Source organism: Typopeltis vanoorti, chromosome 3, assembly GCF_054136105.1.
Source record: "Typopeltis vanoorti isolate ZY-2024b chromosome 3, IOZ_Tvanoo_1.0, whole genome shotgun sequence".
Lineage (NCBI taxonomy): Eukaryota > Metazoa > Arthropoda > Arachnida > Uropygi > Thelyphonidae > Typopeltis > Typopeltis vanoorti.
The window spans coordinates 47,791,933-47,807,568 of record NC_143551.1 but is presented as its reverse complement, the minus strand read 5'-3'; the positions used below and the strand labels follow the sequence as shown (position 1 = coordinate 47,807,568).

The window sequence follows — 15,636 nt, the reverse complement described above, 5'->3', positions numbered from 1 at the left end:
ATCACAGATAGCTGATCCAAGTGTACTAGTGATTATAATTGGCATTAAGGGAGGAGAGGAAGACAACTATCGCCATCTCGTGGTCGTTAACCCACAAGGCTAAAATAGTGTGAATTCTACGGTCGATTTTATTGAGTTTGCGAGAGGAATACCCTACGTGCCCGTGCCAGAGAATTGAGAAACTCGGGAACCGGAAAGAAAACTTTAAAAAGTTCGTCTACGATTGGAATCGAACTTGGAATAGTCTTTCTTTAGAGCCTACCGCTAGGGATGCAAACGACATTTCTAGTGGGCTAATTGCTTCCCGAACGAAAAAAAAAAAAAAAAAAAAAGAAAGGCGTGTATTTAACAAGGAATGCTAGCATGCAACATTTGAGCAAACATGATGTCTGTATAGCATGGAGAAAAAAATAACAATTACTAAGTATTATATACAACTTCCTATTATCTCATTCAAGTGTATTTTGTTATTCTGACACACGTTTATACTAGGCGATAAAAATTCCTTTCACAAAGGTGTCATATTAAGAAAGAATGGAAAGAAAAACGATCCATTGCAGAGAAAATTCTACGACGGATCATTTTTTCGCTACGCTATCGAACATGAATTCAATAGGGAAGGATGAACAATGGCAAAGAATAAAAACGGAATAAACACTCGAAAATAAAGTTACTGTAACAGTAACGTTAGTGCTCACGAACGTGATTAAGGAGCAGTTGTGAAAATGCTACTGCCTATTATTGAGTAACTTTAATTGTTAGTTAACAATAAAAAAAGACCTATACCTAATTGGCAGATGCTCGTTCGAATACCTGTCAAATATTCCTGTATTTATCAGTATTACATTTGACTATGCATATGCAATGGAAACAGACTATTCTGTTACATGCAGCACTCACCACTATACGGGCCTTTCATATATTTGAAACTTAAAACTACTTAAAACACTGACTTTCTGTTGCCCTGATGAGAACCAACAGTTCAAAACATCTGTCAATTCAAAATATCCTTGATACGCAAACAAGGTTTGTTTACTTGTCTACAAAATAACAATGGGTGTTTATAATCTTTTCTTTTGACCGTTTTCAATGCAGTTAAGCTCATTTTTGCAATTGTCAAGGAAAGAACATATTTTAATAGGAATTACTGAGTTCAGTATTGAATTTGTTAGCATACATCACTAAAAATTAGTGTCACGGCATTTATCCTTGACCTATCCCAAACGTAAGGCAAACACGACTTCTTGTCTCAAGTTCTCTAAATGAAACTTTTGATGCTGATGAATCCGGTCTTTGTAATAAGAATCAAACTCGAAATGAAGGATTACACAGGAAACACGTAGGAGCGTTGAGTTCTCCAGAGAAGGATGAAAGCTTCTTTCAGAGTTAGTAACCAAATCCCTCCCCCCTCTCTCATTATCTCAACCTGAGTTGACGATTATATGTCTTAATGGGTTTGCTTTTCAGTAAAAAAATCTTATCGTAATTTTTCCTGTAATTACATAAATAAAGAGCGTTTGTACTATGCTAATTACACAATATAGCTAGAAAGTCAGAATTAAGTATAAATATAAATATATAAATATAAATATAAATAAATAAATAAAGCTCTGATCATGGCAGGAGGGTAAAAGCAATAGCTGAGCCCCAGTTAGAACTTCATTGGCTACAGAATTGCCATTTAAGAACTTATAAAATAAGTTCTTAAAGTTCTTAAAAGAACTGGGCGATGGACTGAGTCCTTGACTCTTTATCCCGTCATCTGAATGAAGAAAATCTGTGTTGATGGAGGGTTATTGAGCTAAAAAGCTCTAGTCATGGCTGGGTAACGGCAATAGCCGAGCCTCAGTTAAAACTTCATTGGCTACAGCATTGCCATCTGTTACCCTGGAAGTCCTAAAAAGGACTTATTCTCAACTTAATTTCCTCAGTGTAAGTATGTAAATATAAAATAGCCCTTGTAAGGACTGGCTTAAAGGGGAGAAGCAAGAATGCTTTTTATCTTCCCCGTTATCTGTAGAGGACAGTGTAGGGATAAGGTGTTACTGAGCTCTTAAAGCTCTGATCATGATAGGAGGGGTAACAGCAATAGCCGAGCCTCAGTTAGAATTTCATTAGCTACAGCATTGCCATCCATTACCCTCCAAGGGTATTGGATTGAATGAATCAATCACCGACTGTTTAAGTAAAGGTGATATCTCAAAAACACGGACGATCTCTAGGCCACTCCATAGTGGGCGAAAGACCGTCCATATCTCAGCGTTGGTTCCACTCAGTGACGGGCTCCCAGACCACCGAGCAGAACCGCTCAAATTCCGAAGAAAATAATTCACCGACAAAGCCCTTCAGCGGGCCATGCCAGAGAATACCTTCCCCGGAGACTCAAATTGCTTCCTTAAGGCAAAAAACCTAAGAGAGCGAACTCAAAAACTCTCGAATCTCATCGCCCAAGGGGGTAACAGCAACAGCCGAACCTCAGTTAAACTTCATTGGTACAGCATTGCCATCCATTACCCTCCAAGGGCATTAATGAATCAATCACCGACTATGTAAGTAAAGGTGAGATATCAAAAATACGGACGATCTCTAGGCCACTCCATAGTGGGCGAAAGACCGTCCTTATCTCAGCGTTGGTTCCACTCAGTGACGGGCTCCCCGACCACTGAGCAGAACCGCTCAAATTCCGAAGAAAATAATTCACTGACAAAGCCCCTCAGCGGGCCGTGCCGGAGAACACCTTTCCCGGAGACTCAAATTGCTCCCTTAAGGCAAAAACCTCAAGAGAGCGAACTCAAAAACTCCTCGCCCAAGGGGGTAACAACGAACCTCAGTTAAACTTCACCGGTACAGCATTGCCATCCATTACCCTCCAAGGGTTTTAATCAATCACCGACTATGTAAGTAAAGGTGACATCTCAAAAAATCGGACGATCTCTAGGCCACTCCATAGTGGGAGAAAGACCGTCCATATCTCAGCGTTGGTTCCACTCAGTGACGGGCTCCCCCACCACCGAGCAGAACCGCTCAAATTCCGAAGAAAATAATTCACCGACAAATCCCCTCAGCGGGCCGTGCCGGAGAACACCTTCCCCGGAGACTCAAAGTGCTCCCTTAAGGCAAAAACCTTAAGAGAGCGAACTCAAAAACTCATCGCCCAAGGGGGTAACAGCAACAGCCGAACCTCAGTTAAACTTCATTGGTACAGCATTGCATTGCCATCCATTACCCCCAAGGGCATTAATGAATCAATCACCGACTATGTAAGTAAAGGTGAAATCTCAAAAAATCGGACGATCTCTAGGCCACTCCATAGTGGGCGAAAGACCGTCCCTATCTTAGCGTTGGTTGCACTCAGTGACGGGCTCCCCAACCACTGAGCAGAACCGCTCAAATTCCGAGGAAAATAATTCACCGACAACGCCCCTCAGTGGGCCGTGCCGGAGAACACCTTCCCCGGAGACTCAAAGTGCTCCCTTAAGGCAAAAACCTTAAGAGAGCGAACTCAAAAACTCATCGCCCGAGGGGTAACAGCAACAGCCGAACCTCTGTTAAACTTCATTGGTACAGCATTGCATTGTTGCCATCCATTACCCCCAAGGGCATTAATGAATCAATCACTGCATTTCACGGTTAAAATAGTTCTTATAAGAACTGGGCGATGGACTGAGTCCTTGACTCTTTATCCCGTCATCTGAATGAAGTAAATCTGTGTGGATGGAGTGTTTTTGAGCTAAAAAGCTCTAGTCATGGCTGGGTAACGGCAATAGCCGAGCCTCAGTTAAAACTTCATTGGCTACAGCAATGCCATCTGTTACTCGGGAAGTCCTAAAAAGGACTTTTTTCCGTTTCTTCGAAACTTCCCTCACGGTTAAAATATTGTTTTTTTATTATTATTTTAATATCTCTCATAATACAAAATAGTTGGTGTATATTAGTTTTTTTATTTTGTTTTGAGTTTAAAATTAATTTTCTTTCTAATAAAAAAAATTGATTAAAACTTTTATTTACGCAAAAATTCTATAGAAAATTTTAATGTAATTTTTACAGTTTTCTCTAAAATCATCTGAAATGAAAAAACAAAAATGAATCAAGTGCTGTAGTAGCCAGAGAATAGTTGCAAGTGGCTAAGTTTGTTATTATTTTTATTCCACTTCAGTAATTAAAACAATAATGTGAGCCAAGTAGACACCTCTAAATTGCAGCCAATCTCCAGCTTACTTAGACATGGTTCTACGAGTGAAGGGCTCATCGAGAGAGGCCGCAGATTACTCACACGAGAAGGTATGCCTTCTCTTCAATTCATTCACATTAAATGCCCTCACTACTTCAACAGGCAAACTGTTCCATTCGCTCACTACTCTATGAGAGGAAAAATATAGCTGTTATCCCTTTCTTAAACTGCACATAAAATTAACACTTCTAGGATTCCCCCACTGCCCGTACTCACCTTACCTTCCTTAAACAAAAATTTCATTAGACGATATCCTATAACTTCCATTCAGAAGTTGATAGACTTCTATCATATCAACCCTCTTTCTCCTTTTTACCAGCGTCTGCAGTCCACATAATCTACAGTGGTTTCCACAAATTAGGAAACGTAAAGAAAAATGGCGATAACTTTGAGGGGAAAGAGAAAAAAAGTGAAAGTCATATGCGTTATAAAAAGTGACGCTGAATCTAGTTATCGTATAGAAATGAGTGGTGCTGTCTGCGGTATATGCAAATGAGCCATGGCATAAAGCCAACGTCTTGGAGTGGTTTTTCCATTTCGTGTCTGGAGTGAGAACAAAGACATCATTCAACCAATGAATTCAGGTAGCAAGCCATCGTAAGACTAGAGGTCGGACAAGGTCAGGCGGAGGTAGCCAGATGGTTGTGATTGAGTCTTTCCGTGGTTCACAATTCCAACAGTCACGAACAGCATCCCAGAGATACAATGAAGGAAGGAAGGCCGCGGACTACAAACGCAGTGGCTGATCAATATCTCCGATTGTCTGTTCACCGAATCAGCTACGATCTGACCTCGCCTCGACTACAGGTATCTGCTTCCACTGTGTGCAGAAGGCTTTACGAAAGTGGTCTATATCAGGTGATTGGTCGTCTTCTTAGGAGAGCTTTGCAGGAGCAATGGTTGTTATTACCAACTAACCTCCTGGACGCCATTATAAACAGTATAAAGCATCATCGTGAGCTCTGTATTGCTGTGAGGGATGACTACTGACACTTTGACAATCTCATTTTAAGCTGTTTTTGACCATGTACTTATTTGTTACTGAATTAAACTGTTTATCTATAATTTTTGTGGGTATTTTTTTCGCAAAGGTTTCTTGTGTCAAAATTCAAGATGAGCAGTACATCATAGTTAGGATTAGGACCATCGCCGGCCGCAAAAATTCACTGAACTGCGACGATCATGGAAGATGAAGATCAACCCATAGATTTTTAAAAAGATTGGGAGAAATCTGTGACGTTTACTCTACAAAAAGAATGAAAGTATTTTGGTATTGGAGAATTGATTATTTATTATTATGACGATGAAATTGGTGGGCAGCAGTTAGGACTAAAACGGTCTTGCTTACTCCTGTTGGTGAATAAAAGGCATTCGCGAATTTATTATTGTTATTAATATTTTGGAGACTGCTTCAAGTACTCGCTGTTGTCACATACTGTTGTATGTATGGGATTAAAAACAGAAACTCATAACAACTCAAATGACCACGTCACATGACAGCATCTACTGCTACTGTATATGGTTGCGATGCAGAGAATAAACAAGAAAAACTAGAAAGTGCACACACAGATACCGACTGATCCGAAGCATTTATATCTATTTCGCCTTTCATTTACTTCGCGCGGCTATTTTTAACATGAACATAAAAAAAAAGCCAGCTGCGAAGCAATCATTGCGCCATCTGGTGGGCAAGTAACACATGATCCTATTACTAGCGTCCTCATCTAATGCAATAACGAGACCCGGTGTTTTGTGCATCTAACTGGGAGATCAAACACTTCTTAACGGCAGTTGTGTTGTCAGTGGCTCTTTATATCGATTGCTTTTTGGGCTGATATAGCAAAAGAGCTTCTAGGAAAAAAGTGGGAAACTCGAGTACGCAAGTTTTATTACGTTTAGCACGTTTTTCTATACAATAAGCTTGTGTTGGAGAATATACTGAAATGTAGTATTGTTTGATATCAATAACAGACAATCTTATAAAACGAACGTGTTGATTTATTAATAGCAAAGTGAAATGAACTGTGCACTACAGAATGAAAAAAAAAATTATACTCGTTCAATTAAAGTAAACAAAACAAACGACAAGAAGGCAAACGATAAAACGAGTTTGTATTTTAATATCGTTTGGTGTTTTTAACTGAATCATTTTCTGATTTTTGTTAAAACTGTGACTTGGTTATTTTCTTTACCAGAGTAGAATTAAGCAAGTCGAGTAGGATTCTATTTATATTTAGACGTGCTACCATTCGGCACTTATAAAACCTTTCATTGTAAGCTTAAGCAAATGAAACGGTTTGCGTAAGATAACTTAAGAGGTCTTTAAGCCAGTCACTTTTTTCGTATGAGTTTGACGCGGTTGTCAAGTCTAGGAAATGATGTAATATTATATTCAGATACATATTCTAGTATTTTCACATTATTTACCATAACATAATCAATTTTAGTAAATATTTCTCCATTTGGTGATCTCCAGGTCCATTGTCGTTTAGTTCGCTTTTTTTAAAAAAACGTATTTCCTACATGCAAGTCCTCGCTTTTTGCAAACTCAACAAGTCTCTGGCCCATACCTTGCATACCTAAAGCATTTTATTCCTATTATTTCACGCCCACTTTATAGTTAAAGTCGTCCATTACAATTTTCCGGTGACATGTACGATCTCTGAAAGTGTTGGAGAGATCAGCAGAGAAATTATTGATTTCTTCATCTGAAAGACTGGAGGTGGGTGCATATATTTATACAGTCATCTCTCGACTTACTTCCGGGTTCCGTTCCATCCGGCAGGACGTAAGTCGATACATTAAATCAACAGAGTTTATAGGGGTTAGGGACTTAACCTTAATAATTATACTGTCATTTTAATTTTTACACCCTATTATAAAACTGTACTGTGCGTTACTGCCACTATAAAACAGGAAAATAATCACCCAAATCCTCCTTAACAATCACATCTTCATTAACTTCCCTGTGTGAACGATCAGGCTTCTGTTCTTCTGATGTAACTTTTTTTTTTTTTGATGAAAATGTCCAATGTGCTTTGCTTATTCCTTCTCTTCTTTTCATCATAAATGTGTTCATAGCAAGCAAACGCATCATGTACTTTCGTTTCTTTTATTACGTAGCGTTCAACATTTGGGGGTCCATCACTTCAACCATTGTGAGAACATCGCTAACTGCAAAGAACATTTCTGCAAGATCCTTCACTGTAAATTGTTTAGCTACCTGTTCCTGTTCCTGTTTCTCTTTTCCCTCTTCCTTTTCTCGTTTCTCATCTTCTGCAACACGTTGTTCCTCCAGTTCGACCAATCCTTTGTTGGTCAACTCTTCTGGGGAACTTTCTATGAGTTGGATTATGACGTCATCATTCACTTCGAGATTCAGATTGTTTGCTAGGCCCACTATTACAAACTTCCAAAATCATGCACACACCTTTTTAATGTCTTTTTCCATATGCCATTCATACATTAAGAGGTCACTTCGTCCCAAGCCACAGCAATATTTTTAATAGCATGATAAATGTTGAATGTTTCCCAGAATTGCCTGAGAGTCTGATCATTTCCTTCAGTCGTAGAAATGGCTTGCGAAAAAGCTATCCGTAGATAGATAATAAGCCTTAAACACTGCAAGAACTCCCTGATCCATCGGTTGGATCAATGAAGTAGTGTTTGGTGGGAGAAACATGACCTTGAACTTGGTGAAGATCACCGCTATAAGACACATAAGACGGATGACCTGGAGCGTTATCTAGAATTAATAAAATTTTAAATTCTTCATTTTCTTTCACACAATAGCTTTTTATTTCACTCGTATAATAGTTGATTAAGGCATCCTCAAACAATTTTTGAGTCATCCACGACTTCTTATTGCTCCGATAATGGACAATAATCCTGATAATAAAATAAAAGGGAAAATAAAAAAATAATAATAAAATAAAATAAAACTTCTTTCTACACCTTTTAAAACTACACATAAAATATGAAATTATGAAAACTAAAACGTTCCTTATCATGTGTTCTGAAAGCATAATCAGAATTGGTTGAAGGGGAGTAATACCCTTGGAGGGTAATGGATGGAAATGCTGTAGCCAATGTAGTCCTAACTGAGATTCGGCTATTGCTGTTATCCCCCCTTGCCATGATTAGAGCTTTAATTTAATAGCTCAATAACACCTTATCCCTACACTGTTCGATACAGATAACGGGGAAGATGAAAAGCATTCTTGCTTCGCCCCTTTAAGCCAGTCCTTATAAGGACTATAAGGTTCCTTATCATGGTTTCCCGTGTGGTGGCCGGGATAAGAATAGTCCCATTCCATGCATGTCGTAAAAGGTGGCTAAAATGGACGCTGAGTTTCGAGAGTTCGCTCTCTCAGGTTTCTTCCGAAATTTTGCTCCCGGTGAGGTGGGCTTATTTCGGAGGAGTTGTCCTGGTAGTGCATTTTGAGTCTCTGAGGAGGATGTTCTCCGGCATGCCCTGTGAGGGGCCTTGTCAGTGGATGCTTTTCCCTGGAATATGAGCGGTTCTGCTCGGTGGTGGTGGTGGTGGGGGGCCGTCACTGAGTGGAACCAATGCTGAGTTGGACGGTCTTTTGGCCACTATGGAGTGGTCTAGGAATCGTCCTGATTTTTAGAGACGGCTTTACTTACATATAAGCCCCAATGTAGCTCAGTCATGTCGTACGAGGTGACTAAAATGGGTATCCAGGGTGGGTAATGGATGGCAATGCTGAAGCGAATGAAGTTCTGAAGCTCGGCTATTACTGTTACCCTCCTGCTATGATCAGAGCTTTATATAGCACAATAACACCCTATCTTTACACTGCCCTCTTCAGATAAAGGGGAATATGAAAAGCATTTTTGCTTTGTCCATCTAGCCAGTCCTTTTAAGGACTTCCTTATCATGGTATTTTTTTTCACAGATGCCGTTTTTCGGTGTTTTCGTTTTCATTTGTCTTTTATTAAATTAGGTTTCCCCAACCAAACAGCTATGTCTGCTCTCATCAGATACTTATAGAGTAAAATCTATAACAATATCATATCATAGCATAGCAATCATATATAAGAAAGTAATAGTAAGTGAACTCTTGATAAGTGAATAATGATTTATTAAAAATATAGAGCTGAAATCCTCAATTTGGTGTACGTAAAATATTGTAATAGAGGATATTATGGATGCAGCCATATTTTATAGCCAAATATTTTATTATGACAAACAGAAGCCTTTCAGATCTATACGTTTCTTAGTCTTTAATTTCAATTTTTGCGTACTGAATGAGCCAAAGACATGGCTACCTCAGACTACCAAAGAGCAAAGTAGTCGTATCACATCGGACAATGAAATTCATTTACATCTAGTGGCTTATTGATTTAATGGTTTCATCTCACCAGCAGTTTTCCAAATACGCAGCAGCACTTTCTGTTCTTCTACTGCAATAATCTGTCACTTTTTGAATTCATACATATGAAATCATTATTTATCATATTACCACATATAAATTAGCGATTTAAGTCCTTTATTAAAATTCTAATCCTTTTTCGTTCCATACATCTACTTCAACAAATCCGAAAATTAAATGTAAGGGTTCGGTTACTTCCATCTACAAACAAGCATTAAACTTCCCAAGTGCCGAATCCTTTGACAAGTTGTTTACATCCGCAGAGTGAGTAGTATGAAAATCAGACTTCGTGACGCTTGATCAACTTTCAGATAAACACAATCAACTTGTGAAACACACTTGATTAACAAGTATGAGAGAATACTTTAAACATTAGAGAGAGACTCAGCGTATTTTTAAGCAACCCATTACGTGATACTTAAAATAGAAATTTCCATATTAATAAGAAGATTTCTTTCCTTACAAGGGAGTTTGCTGAATGCGCTGTTTATTTAGGTTATTTTAGTATATAATATTAGAATATTGATTTATTCAACTGCATGTAGTTATAAGGAACTCCAGAGATATACCAAGACCTATAAAAACTCAGTAGACATTTCTCGCTTCCTGTTATTATTATTTATTTTATTTTATTTTATTTTTTTTCTGGTTAGCCGAGCAGTTTAAAATTTATCAGACACTATTTGTTCTTTTATAACATCTTTATGTGTGTTGCGTCTTGTAGCAATGTTCTTCGCTGAATCGCATGCAAAACGAAATAAATTAAGATAAAACAAAGTAAATAAAAATAAAATAAATAAATAAATGAAAAGTAAAATAAATAAAAGAGAAAATAAAAATAATAAAATAATAACAGAAAATAAAATGTCTTTGTACACCTTTAAAAATTACACATAAAATATTATGAAAATGAAAACATCCCGTATGTTGTTTCCAGTTATAATTATTTGTTATACTATTAATCTGTGGACTTGCCGAGTTGTGCTGTGTCCAATACTGAACCCAAATTGCTATTTCGGAATCAGGTTTAACAGTTAACAGTTTGAGAATGCTACCTTCAGGCAGAGAAACATTTTAAGAAATCTCAGACTGAGTCCCAGCAATAGAAAAGGAAAATGGAATCTAAACAGAAATAGATATCACCATATAAAAAATTAAAAAGATATGGAGAGAGAGAAGATGGCTTTATCTTTTCCACTTTCCTCTGGGCAGCGAAAAGAAATCATGGAGAAGATATCGCTCTCCTATATTAATCACGAATATAATTATCTTCAGATAATTTTTCTGATGAGTTTCACAAAACACCGAAGCACCTCTTAAATTAGTTTTGTCTGTTCGTCAATTCATACGCAGTTATTTCTTTGGTCTGGTTGGACCAATTTTTATTGACATATAGCATTGGGGATACTTAAAAAAATGTTGAGCTAAAGTGAATTTTGTTTTATCAGTCCATTTGAGCACATCATCTTAACTAAAAAAAAAACACTTAAAAACTGCATAAAGTAATAACTCAGCTGTCAGTTACTGGAATTAAAAAAAAAAAGGAATTTGGTATTTTCGATGTACGCTGAAATTCTTTTGTTCAAATTAGTTTTTGGTTGTAATCAAATAGTGTTTATTGGCTAACGATTCAAAATCATAATCATCATGCGTATCAAAGATTTAGGCCTAGCATGGCCTATTCCGGCCTTAGAAGTCATCGTTTAAGAGGACGTCCTGGTTTTCTTTTTCCTAATGTCTTGTACTTTAAGGCTTGTTTTGGTAATCTTTCCGATTTCATTCTTTGAACGTGTTCAATCCATTTGTGTTTATATTTTTTAAAATTTTTCTATTACTGATTCTTGGTTTAATTCTTTCATAGTTTATTTTGTGATCAAATAGGGTATACTTTGCAGTTTTTCTCATAAACTTCATTTCTGCTGTTATTAATCTTTGTTTGTCTTTTTGTTTTATTGTCCAGATTTTGCTTCCATACATTAAGACTGGTAGGGCTAATGTATTGTATACTTTTAGTCTGGTTTCTTTTTTCGGTTTAAATTTCGGTTTAAATATAGAGTTAATTAAACCTCTTATTTTTAAATACAGTATTTTGCAATTCTTAGGTTTATATCTTTTCATTTTCATATGTAATCATACATCCTAGGTAGTTAAATGAATTCACCTCTTCTAAAATCTTGTTATCTATCACTATCTTAGTTCTTGCTGGATCTTGTCCTTTAAAGGCTATAGTTTTTGATTTTTCTGTTGATATTATCATACCATAATCTTTGGCTATCTCATTTAGATCTAAAATAGCTTTCTGTAAGTTATCTTCAGAGTTTGTAATTATTATTTGGTCGTCGGCAAAAAGGAGAGTGTTTAAATTCACTGTAGGAGAAAGTTTAATTCCTTGATGTAAATTTTTATTCCATTTTATTATTATTTCATTTAAGTAAATATTAAAAAGAGTTGCTGAGAGGGGACCCCTTGATTTATCTCTCTCGTATAGTTTGTGTGATTTAATCTTATTTGTATTTGGTTATTTTCATATATACTTGTGAGAGCTTTTAGGATATTATTTGGTATTTGTCTTTCTTTTAATATGTTAAATAATATGTTTCTTTTGACTTTGTCAAATGCTTTTTCAAAGTCAATAAATGCAATATGTGTTTCTAAATTGTATTCTCTTCTTTTCTCTATTATTAATTTTAGGCAAAAGGCCGGGTCTATGCATGATCGTCCTTTTCTAAATCCATTCTGTACCTCTTGAATAAAGTTTTCGGAATATTTCATTAGTTTGCTATTTAAGATACTGCTATATATTTTGTAACAGGAATTTAGTATACTGATACCTCTATAGTTTTTAGGGTCATCTCTATTACCTTTCTTAAAGATAGGAATCACAATTGCTTTTATCCATTCTACTGGGGGGATACCAGTTGAATAGATTTTATTTAAAAATAATAAGAGTCTTTCTTTGAGTCTTATTCATGCGCATTTATCATTTCCTAGCTTATCTTCTCCAGGTGATTTTCCGTTTCTTATTTCTTTCAGATTGATTTCTAATTCTTCTTTAGTTATTTCCTTTCCATTTTCTTAATTATTTGCCAGTTATCTTTTTTAAAATATTTATCTGTCCACAATTCTGTGTAGTAATTTAGAAATTCTTCTAATTTCAATTCGGTGTTTAATTTTATGTTTTCTTTGGTATTTGCATTTAAGTGTTTCAAAATCGTATATACATTGGGTCTATAAGATTTTGAAACACTTAAATTTTCTTTGGTTGGAAAAACAAGGCTAACTTTGGTCTCTGAGAAAAAAATTACAAATTTCCAGATAGTCTGACAAGAGGAATTTCGCTCATCACGAGAGAAATTCCTCTTGTCAGAAACAATCTGGAATTTTTATTTCATATAATTCTATAATTTTAATTTAAAAAGTTAATATAAACTATTTGTAAATATTATTAGAGAAGTAATTGTTATTTTATTATTTCAAATAATTTTATATTTTAAAATTTATCTTAAAATTTGTATAACACCTTTAATTAAAATATTTAAATTTATTATTTAAATATAATATTCAGGACACTATAGACCTTATAAGGACTATAGCCAGTCCTTATAAGGACATTTATATTTTAATTCAAATTAAAATGCAATTACTGTTTCATGGATTAATTTAATTTAATCTAAAATAAAAAATAATATATTTTTTGCTGCATCGTTTATTATTTAAAATTAAAATATAACATTCATTACATAGTTTTAATATAATATTCGTTTCATTGATTAATGGTTAATTAAATTAAATTAATAATATCAATTGAATTACTATAATATTCATTACATCTCCCATAATTAATTTTAATTAAATTTAATAGTAATTTAATTTCATTAACCTTAAATATAATACTGACACTTCTTCGGAATGAAAAACCCTACACCTTTTGAAAAGAAATTATTACAAAGGCGTCTAGTAGAGAATGGTAGGACTGTCACACCCTAAAGATTTAACAAATGCGTGAGAAGACTATTAGGTCATTTATCACAAAAAATGAGTTTTTCATTTATCTGTTCTATTATTACATTTCTTTCCATATAATCGCCAGTACTTAAGGCAAAAAAAAAGAGCAATAAATTGATTCTTTAGTTTAATCATTTCTCTATTAAATTGGTATTTAAATATCTCTAACAGAGGCGTCACCACAGTGAGCATTGATCTGAAAGACGTGGACATCAATCAGTGTGCTGAGGACCAATCCATGTTCGCTAGAACCCACAAGTGTGACGTCATTTCCACAGAGGTAGGTAGCGCCTCCAAGTTACGATGAATTCTACTGTTTCCATTATTGAACTTTTTATTTACTTTTCTGACAAGTGTTTATACAGGTTTAGTACTATATATTAGTAAATATTAATGGATCGTTATTTACTTTTATGGAGAAAATAATAATCCTTAATATTGTATATGGTAGATAAAGAGTATTCATTAGCCTTACATTATTTACGAGAATATATTAAATAAATTAAATGTTTAAATGCACATTTGTATTTTAATTCCTTACATAATTTCAAAGTTTTAGGTTTTTGGTTGTTAGAATAGTCTATTAATAAGGAAAATGATCAGAGCAATTATTGATTTTATCGCTAATGTTCTAAAATTACTATAAATAGGTGTTTTCAAGTATATCGTATCTCCCTGTTTGTTTAATTTTTTTTAAAAAATTAAGTGAAATTTTTTCTGATTTTATAGATGCAGTTATGTTTATAAATTTATAACTAAATAGACTAAAATAATTCGTCTTACCTGATATTTATCCCACTTTGGCTTCTTGAATTATTTTTATTTTTATTTATTTTTTTTTATACAATTTAATCCTGCGGAGGTCGCACGCGAAAAAATTGCAGCGTAGGTCGCGTGTATCTGAGAGATACATTCATTACTGGTATGTGCTAAAATGCGATAAAACTTAAAGAACAAACACTGAAAATATAATACATGATGGTTTATTTATTTTCAGTTATAATCTAGAAATTATTGAACAAAGAAAGAAAGAAAGGGAAAAAAGTAAACCAATATTATACTGACATCGGAGGTCGCGGTATCTCTGAGATACAATTTATGATCAAATATCATTTTCACTTTCGGACTCGAGTAACATTCATTGAATCTCTTCAACATCTGATGGATTATCCTGTCGATATATTTTTCCAGCCATTTTCAACAGTAAATAAAATAAAAATAAAACAACTAAACCAATACTATACTGACATCGGATGTCGTGGTATCTCTCAGATACGATTTACTATCAAATATTACAAATCTTTACATAACACGTGTTAATCCCAAACTGACTGCATAAAAAGTGTGGAATATCACTCGTAATATATGAATGCACAGCTACTCATGACCTCCAAGCTATACACTGAATTGTGTAAGAATATTTATATAAACAATTTGCATGTATCTGTCAGATCAGCTGCGACCTCCGCAGGGTTAAATAACAATATTTTGTTCCGCATACTGCAAAAATTTGGTGCTAACACTAAATCCCAATTTAGTGTTAGTTCAGGCTATGATCGAGGTAGGGAAATTTATAATTTATCCCTTTTTCTTTATCCCATCTCCCTAACCTCTTTGCTAATCGCGTGCATTCTTTGACGTTTATTGTTTTTAATTGGCTAACACATTCAGTTGAAAAACCAACTCAACTGTCAAATTCTTTCGGTTTTAGAAGAAATTCATACCTGGAGTTTTCAAACTAAAGGACGTCATCTCTACCTGCTGCGCTATAAAAGCTCTATTTGAAGTTTACCAAAATAAAAACGTGTAAAATATCTTTAACATAAAAAACTCAAAATTTTAGAACAGTTATGAGATATTTATATAAAACATCTACTTAAATGATATATAGAATTTAATAACATTTAAAGTTTTGAAATAATTTTAAACTTTAAATTTATTTCTAAAAAGTGTTAAAACACCTTTTATATCTAATCATAAAGATTAATATGCTATATGTCGTGT

General features: G+C 34.9%; 1 protein-coding gene across 1 annotated transcript in view; it reads left to right on the top strand.

Moving 5' to 3' along the window:
• LOC150108106 (metabotropic glycine receptor-like) overlaps nucleotides 1–15,636 on the top strand; it is an 89,789-nt gene that overhangs the window by 36,121 nt on the left and 38,032 nt on the right. Inside the window, exon 2 of the mRNA XM_090416241.1 lies at nucleotides 13,804–13,912. Within this exon, the coding sequence (XP_090272367.1) occupies nucleotides 13,804–13,912 (109 nt within the window). The remainder of the gene's footprint in view (nucleotides 1–13,803; nucleotides 13,913–15,636) is intronic.